The sequence below is a fragment of the Belonocnema kinseyi genome, chromosome 3 (assembly GCF_010883055.1).
Source record: "Belonocnema kinseyi isolate 2016_QV_RU_SX_M_011 chromosome 3, B_treatae_v1, whole genome shotgun sequence".
Lineage (NCBI taxonomy): Eukaryota > Metazoa > Arthropoda > Insecta > Hymenoptera > Cynipidae > Belonocnema > Belonocnema kinseyi.
The window spans coordinates 88,339,783-88,348,706 of record NC_046659.1 but is presented as its reverse complement, the minus strand read 5'-3'; the positions used below and the strand labels follow the sequence as shown (position 1 = coordinate 88,348,706).

Sequence of the window (8,924 nt, the reverse complement as noted above, 5' to 3'; positions counted from 1 at the left end):
AGTTTCACAATTAACCAATTAGATCGATTAAAAAAAATGAATTTTCGATGAAAATTTTAATTGTTGATATTTGAAACAAAAAATATAATTGAAAAAAAAATAGATAAATCAGAAACGAAAGTAGATTATTAATTTTAAAACAATCATCTGTTGCATTTTAAACCAAAAAACATTAATTCTGCACGAAAAGAGATGAATTTCCAAACAAAAAATGAAATTATATTCTAAAAAAGATAGATTTTTAACCAGAAATTGTATATTTAAATTTATAGTTAAAAAAATTACATTTTTATAAAAAAAGAGAATTTTCAACAAATTAGTTAAATTTTTAACCAGAAATACATTTTCATCGAAAATGATTAATTTTTAACGAACAAAAAATACTTTTAGAAAATTAGATCCACTTTCCACCAATTAGTTGAATTTGCAACCAGAAAGTTCTATTTTTTGCCAAAAAAGATCAAATTTCGACCAAAAGTGTGGAGTTTTCAACCAAAAAAAAAAAAAAAAAAATAGTTGAGTTTTTTTAACAAATTAGTTAAAATTCCAAACTTAGAAGATGAATTTTTAACAAAAAAAGTTTATTTTCAACCAAGCTGATTTTTCTACTAAACAAGATGAGTTTAACAAAACAATTGAATTTGTAATAAGATAATAATATTTGCAATCGATTAATACAATTTTTACCCCACAAACACGAATTCTAAATTAAAAATATAATTGTAAAATAGTAAAATAGAAAAAAACTACCTTACAACCAAAAATATTTGGGTTTTCTTATTAAGTTCTGTTAATTCAGTGTAAATTTATGTGAAAAAAGATAAAAAGTGATAGTTTCATCAAAACAGGGGAAAAGAGGGGATAGGGACAAATATTATGAAGTCTCAGTGAATATTACAATGAAACCTAATTAGGCATCGAGATGGAGTTCGCCTTCGACCTAGTAGGAGAGCTGTGATGACCTTGAATCATGACGGGGCTGTTGAACTATCATTAGCAAATGTCACAAACAGAGACGCCGGAGTTTATAGTTGTACAGCTACTAATGAAGTCGGAAGAGCGGAAACCTCGACAAGGATTGCTATTTTGGGACCCGATGAACAATCTTCATTTGAGAAATTATCACCTCATGTGGTTGTGGATCCTCCATCAGATCCAAAGATACCGTAAATATTATTATATTAATTAATTAGTCGTGATACAAACTTAGACTACAGGAAGAGTTGTCAGAATTGTATGACCCTGGTTATGATCTCTATTCCGCAACACTTAGAAGGGGAACCTATACCCTTCGGAATATTTTCTGGATTTATACTCCTTCCATTAGTAGGTCAATACAAAATTTGTTTTTATTAGGGTAAAGTGGGGTGATGTGAACCATGTTTTTATGAAGTCCAATATAAGTGTAAAAAATTTATTTTCGAAAACCTGTTGGCCATATCCTTTAAAAAGAGTGGCATAGTACATTTTGGAACAGTCTAACTTGAAAAATTTCCATTCTTTGTCAACAAATTTGCATTCCTCACAAAAAATGTTTTTTCTCCATTTCAAGAAATGGAGGGGTGATGTGAACCACTAATTAAATTCGGCGAATATATATTAACAAAAATCACTGGTAATGTTCTATTAAAGTTTTCATATAGTAATAAAAGCTAATATGACAATAAAATTATTTCTATTTTCGTATAGCATGAATGAAATGAATAAAATAATATCTTATATCTTCATGGTATTATGCTCAAAGAAAAGGATCTTTTAAACAATGAATATGTGCATATAAAAAAATAATAAACGACAGATTAGCGTCAGTTGAGTAGTTCGCATCAACTAACAAGAACGGTTTACGTCCCCCCATGGATGATTTTTTATTTCGAAGGACGCCACATAAACACTATACAAGAAAAGCATTAAATCACTTCGGATTATGAAAGCCATCAACGAACCCAACTTTATACATACAGTTACCTTGGAAAAGCGACGAAAATTAACCTAAGAACACATCTTCCTTGACCACTTGTCAAAACTTTCGTGAAATTTTTTTTCGGCCGTGTGTTGTATAAGGCTGTTTCTCAAAAAGTTGGCCACTTTGGGCAGTATAGTTTCTGAGAAAAAAAGTTGTTCGAACTGACTGAAATTTTTTTAATCTTACAGTACTAACTATCAAGTAACGGAAAATAAGCGTGCCCACGAAACAAATTCATAAATTAATATTAAAAAATTATAACAATTTTGGGAATGGCTCACATATTCTGAACGTAGTGAAATCGTGTAAACTAATTAGTTCTCAGTTGATTTAAATAAAATTCAATACAAATTTAATCAAATACAATGGTGCACCGCTTTGTAATCCACTTTCTGTTGCTCTTCTGGAAATTATTAACAAAAAATAGGATGTACCATGATTTATTCAAATAAACATCATCTGATCCCAATAACAACCTTTATCTTCCGTTTTGGGTGAGTCGAAATAACTTTTTTAACGCCGTTAGCACTTTTGATACACACTCGCGTCAGAACTATTTTTTTTCAATCACAATTACTTATCCACTGTACCGTCGTGTATTTGAAGTCCGAGGAATACTAGCGCTCCACGTTCCGTCACTGACGTATGACTAACCTCGAAACTCTTGACTGGGACCGACAAGACATCTTGCACACGAAAAATTTAATAATATTTCATGTTTTTGAGTATAAAAAAATGACCTTATAAATTTATAAAAAATCATTACTTGTACATTCTTACTCGCTGAATCCAAATGTGACCTTATTTTTTTATATTTATCAAGTAATTGCAGAGTTTTAGACAGGACCGACAGGACATATAATTAAGGTACGCGTGTTTGAGAGCGCAGTTTAACTAATTTTTTGAAAAGCCAAATTGAATATTTAATTCTCTATGAGTAAAATTGATTGACGAAAAATTGAGTAACAAATCTCACCCAAATTTACATTGGTATTCATATTTTTTCTTATATGAAAACCAATTAAATATGCGTGGGACCGACAGGACATGAAAACGAAAGACAACTTTGAAATTTTTTGTAATAATCGATCAAAAAATAATCGAAGTTAGAAAATGTAGTTTTTAAAATTATTATTCATACTACTGATATAACTTAGGTTGTAGAGAAATAAATTACGGTAATAAAGGGTGTAACGGTAATAATAATAACATTTTTTATGGTATTTTATTTTTAGCTACAATTGAAAATAATTAAGATTCATCAAAATGAGGGAGGTTTTTCTTCATATTGAACTCCTATTATGAGAATTATTTGCATTGCCAATATATTCTTTATTATTGATTACGGAGCTTGGACACAAAATGGCCAACTTTCTGAGAATCATCCATAAAGACTTGAACAGATGTGCACTAGGGTGGTCCAAAAATGCATGGCAAATTTTTTTTTGCATACTAGAGAGCAACGATCCTCCTCATTTTATTTTAAATCCGAAAAAAAAATTCCCTAATTTTTAATTCTTTTTTTTTTATTTTAACAGATGCCGGTTTTAACTTGAAGTTTCCCATGTAAAATGCATTGGGAAAAATCACTTTTTTGAGTTTTTATATTAATTTCTTAGGGTTTGAAAAAATGTGACGGGAATGTATGGGGACCTGTAGAGAATTATCCAACGAAGAATTTCATCTATCAGACATATGGGTTTGAAACCCCTAACACAACCCCCACGAGTACCTGAAGACATTGAACATGGTATTCTCGTATTTTTTTACATAAAATTATTAATATTGGTCTAGTGGATATAGTTATTATCATTGGTCAATTATTTTTTAATTATTCAAACAAATAGAATTTATTTAAGTATTTATTAAAATATTTATTTAAATAATATTTCTTTAGTGAAATATTTATCAACATTGTTTTATTAATTTTATTAAAAAAAAGTATTGTAATAAAAATTATTACTTAAATGTTACTGATAAATTAATTATTATTAAATTATTTATTAATTAGTTATTAATTATTACTGATCAATATTCCACTAGACCAATAGTAATAATGTTTATTAAAAAAATCGAAACGAAATTATTTAAACAAATTCCTTTCGTTTAAATATTTGAAAATTAATGACCTAATGTTAATAAATATTTCACTAGACCAATAGTAATCATTTTTAGGGGGAAAGCGAATTATAAAAAAATTATGTAAACAAATTCCATTTGTTTAAACATTAAAAAATTAATTAACCAATTTTATTAAATATTCCACTAGACTAACAGTAATAATTTTAAGGTGGAAAAAATGTTCGAAACAAAAAATTCAAACTAATTCCATTTGTTTAAATAATTAAAAATTAATTAAACAACCCCTAGTGTGCACACTCGAAGTATTTGCGACAAAGAAGTTGAGCCCAAAAGCAACAAATGGCACTACAGTGTCTATACGCATGTCGATTTTAATTATGACAATTCGGCGTGGTTCAAGTTACCCCCTATTCACATCACCCCACTTTAACCTATTATAATCCACCCTCTTCACTTTATTCAAATCCAATAAGTAAAGCTATCCACTAGGGCCCGATAGTATCCAAGATACTTCGTTTCAGGAATCTTGTAACTCTTGCATCTTTTTGGGGAAGCTAGTGTTTTTTTGGCTCTTTATATATTGTCGCTATAGAGTCTCATTCACACATTCCGACTAAAAATAAACAAAAGGAGCCTTTTTAGGGTTTCGTAGCCCTGGGGAAAAAACCTTATAGTTCAGTCGGGTGTCCATCCGTCCATGCGTCCGTTGCACAGTGGGAGGTATTGGGAATTTACTGCTCATAATAAAAACAAAAAGTCGCTATCTATTACAATTATTGCAGATACTCTTTAGGAACATAAGCATTAAGTTTAGGATTAAATTAAATTGCAATAAACAATTAATGCCATAATTTATTTATTATTTATTATATATTTATTTATTATTATTATTTATTTCATCCAACAACTTTCGAATAAATTCTAAGTTTTAATATATAGCTGAAGAAATATAAAAATATTAAATATTTGTATTGTTAACAACAATATTAGAAAAAAATTAAAAAATTGAGTATTTTCGATTGGGAAGAAATCATTTTTCCCAAAAAATCATGTTTCAGCTATATCATTGATTATGTTCCAGCGAGAAAGTGGGACACAACTCGAGCGTGTTATTGCTATTAACCATTTTTTTAATGAATAATTTTGCATAGCAATTTATGTCTGAATGAGTGGTTTTTTCTTAATGATTATTCTAATGCATCTTGATACTGTCACTTCAATAAGTAGCTTTGTCAGTAATTCTCAATTAATATTATTATTCACTGCGAAAATACCGCTTATTCACTGGTAAAATTGCTGCAAAAGATTATTTATTAAAATATTGTTAATAACAATGAAATTCTCGAGTTGCTGTCACAATTTCTCGATGAATTATAATCACTGAGATAACTGCAACATAAAAATTATTTCTTCCTAATAAAAAAAGCTCAATTTTGTAATCTGTTTATAATATTGCAATTCGCAATAAAAATATTTAACATTTTTATATTGCTTTAGCTATCTATTATAACTTTGAATTAACTTGCAAGTTTTCTGATGAAACAAAATCAAAAATTCCATTTGTTTATTAGAATATTCATAATAATGGTAATTGTTAACTAATGTTTATTAAATATTCCAAATACTATTCCTACCAAATTTTGAATCATTTTTCATCTAGATGAATTTTTTTGCGATTGAGCACAGTATGAAAAATAAATGCTAATGATAATTGGCTTACATCCTAAGCTAAAGATTTATGTTCCTAAAGTATATCCTTAATAGTTCTGATAGACGTCAACTTCTCTTAAGTCTTTTCTTCGAAGAAAAAAAATAAACTTCGCGAAATGTCTCATTTTAACGTTCTTTTTGTTTAAAGAATAAATTTTACAGATCGAAATTGAAAAATCGGACTTTAAGATGTCCTGCAGGAGCTAATCTTGAGTATTTCTAAAGAAAAATATCAAATCCGGTGAAGAATTGTAGCCTGTAGTGGATTATGAACAGGAAATTCCCAATACTTAGCACTGTGCGTTGTACTTTTTTCTAAAGGGAGGTGAGGATGGGAAATGAGGGGATGGGAATTAGGAAAAGCTTGGAAAATAAGGGGAATTGTCGGTGAGTATGGGAAGTGAGAGGGAATGAGGGGAATGGAAGTCGGGGATGTGCGGGGAAATTGTGATAAATGAGGATAGGGGAAGTAATGGAAGTGAGTGAAAATTAGTGAGGTGAAGTAGATGAAATGATTAGAAATGGTGGTGAATATGGGCGGGTATAAGAAGTAGCGGAAGGGGAGTGTTAGCTGGGGTCTCGAGGACAGGGGAGAGTAGAGGTGGAAGAAGTTGGATCATTGAATGGGTGAGAAGGGTGAAGTGAAGGGAGGGGAATTAGGAGAGCGTAGGTGTAGTAGGTAGGGGAAAGTATGGAAGTGGGAGGTTTAAACTTTAAACGACTTCATTTGGAGGCGCACGGCGCCTACTTCGACTAATTTTTTCCACAGGGCGTGAGGATCTGGAGGTCTTCGCCCGAGGCTATGAAGGCCCTGAGATAAAAAATGTATATATAATGAGAATTGAATAAAAAATTAAATACATAGAAATAGTAAAATAAAATGATATAAAAAAAGATAATAAATCAAACACATTTTGTATAGTTATAATATTTTGAAATTCGAGTAATGAGTAATATTTTGCAACGGAAAAGTGCATGAATAATCAGAATATTTCAAGGCTGTCGCAATACTGATTTATTCATTACATGTTGGCTTCGGAAGTGGTAAATGATGAAAAAGCAATTTTCTCATAATCAAAGAATGGTTAAAAATGAATATTGCGGCTCAATTTAAATAAATTGAATAGTGCATTTCATGATTACACAATAAGAAAATTGGTAAAAAATGCAGGCAGCAGAAATAACTTAAAAAATCTTTATGGATTCCTGTGGTATGACTAAAGATATCCAAAAGCGTGCATGCATCAAGTTTCAATCGGGAATCACTACTGTTCGGCGAATTTCTCAGATTTTGTACCTTAGCTTTAACCCGTGCTTTGACTTAGGAAACTTATGAAAAAAGAACAGAAATGGACAGGATTTAATCTTGAAATCTTATTTTTAATTTGAGCAGAGGAAACTTCAAAAATCTTCACGTGTTCCGAAGATCTATCAAAAAATATCCAAATGTGTCTGCGTCCAGTTGCAGTCGGCAATCACCGCTCTCGCGCCTAACAGTCAAATTCAACCCGACGCAAGAACGCTTAGACATTTTGATTTATATCTCAGGAACCCATAAACATTTTTTAAAACGTTATTGGCCCAAATTGATGATAAGTGTTTCGTAAAATTTCTAGATTTTTGCTAGAACTTGCCTAGCTCATGTCACGAGTTGAAACCGAGGTACAAAATTCATTCTCTTTAAATAATCAGAAACATCTTTCTGATGGGTCATTTAACGCGGAATTTCATCAACTTTCTTACGCTTTTTAAAAATTATTCTCGCTATTTTTGAACGAGTAATCACGTTTTAAAGTCAGCAGTGAGAGGAGTAGGAATCTAAACAAAATTCTAAAGGGTGTACAGTCTTCCTTATTAGATTCAATTGAATAATTAAAGGTCAGCTTAGTAATATTACTAACTTAGAATAATGTAAAATTCATCAAATTTAATTTACAGAAGAATATCAATCATCGAGATTCATTAACTAATTTGTTGTTCTACAGATATTCACAGAAACCCCTTTTTATTACGAAACCGCTTTCCACCGAGGCAGTAGAAGGAGACACAGTCATTATATTGTGCGAAGTTGTCGGTGACCCCAAGCCCGAGGTTATGTGGCTTCGTGATTTTCTAAAGGTAAGTTTATGAAAGAGGGTAAATTAGTGTCTATACCTATCTGTTCAAAGAAATCAAAGAAATCAAAGAAGAAGGAAAGAAAGCCTTCGTTCACTGAACTGTCAACGATCGCGCTTGTGGTGATGGTTTCACCTAGGAAAGCTTACGTAATTTTGGATGACGTGTCGCTAGTGTTGCTCTATGTGGGTCAAGGTGCCGCAAAAAGAAATGATATTCATTATGCCCGTATTCGGTGATGAATTATGTACAGTGGATAATCGACGCCGTTGATGTCTGCCGCTTCAATGCTTGTTATTATTCGGCGGGATGCTTTTTTGCCTCCGCTCCGTTGCGAATTCACCAAGCACCAAGCAAACATTTTTCGGAATTTGCAACTCAATTTGTACTTTTTTACTTACTGAAATGTCTTTTTCACTTTTCGGCTTGAATAACAAATCATGCGAAAGTGTTGTTTTATATGCGTTGCAATACACCGTCAAACGGGGCTAAGCAGCGCGTGTGGGGTAAACCGGCTCACCCGCTACTTTATTCTTTATAATTAAGTATTTCTTTCTCTGAATAACAAATATAAATTTAGGAACTGTTTTTGTTCCCAAAAATGTTCAACTTTATTTTAAAGCGAATAAAAAAGTGCACCCGTATTAGATTCTGAGCTTTAGAAATTTTGTTTGATTTGTATGAAAAATCTGAAAATACTTGTCTGGACAAGTTTGCGGAAATTTATGCAATGAATCATATTTTCTAGAATTCGAATTAGCAGAATGCATTTTTTAAGAATCTTCGGTTTTGTCAAGGACAGTGGCTTATAGTATTTTAGTACAAAAAAATGTGTAAAAGCACTTTTTTTCTATTTTTATGAGTGAGTGACTTAAACCTACATTGTTGGGTCAATTTGCTCACGCTTCAAGGGATTCAATATAGTTTTTTATGAATTTATTATATATTTGTACTTGGAAGCTTCTAATGTGTCCCCTAAGGGTTTACATTTTTCTTACACCTTCTCTATTCCTTTACACACCCTCCACACACTTACTTGGTGGTGGAAGGGGGA

General features: G+C 31.2%; 1 protein-coding gene across 5 annotated transcripts in view; it reads left to right on the top strand.

Annotated features, from left to right (window-relative positions):
- LOC117168779 (titin homolog) overlaps window positions 1–8,924 on the top strand; it is a 126,593-nt gene that overhangs the window by 66,385 nt on the left and 51,284 nt on the right. For all 5 annotated transcript variants that reach the window (XM_033354567.1, XM_033354565.1, XM_033354563.1 and 2 more), the window contains 2 exons: window positions 915–1,166; window positions 7,741–7,873. In XM_033354567.1, the coding sequence (XP_033210458.1) occupies window positions 915–1,166; window positions 7,741–7,873 (385 nt within the window). The remainder of the gene's footprint in view (window positions 1–914; window positions 1,167–7,740; window positions 7,874–8,924) is intronic.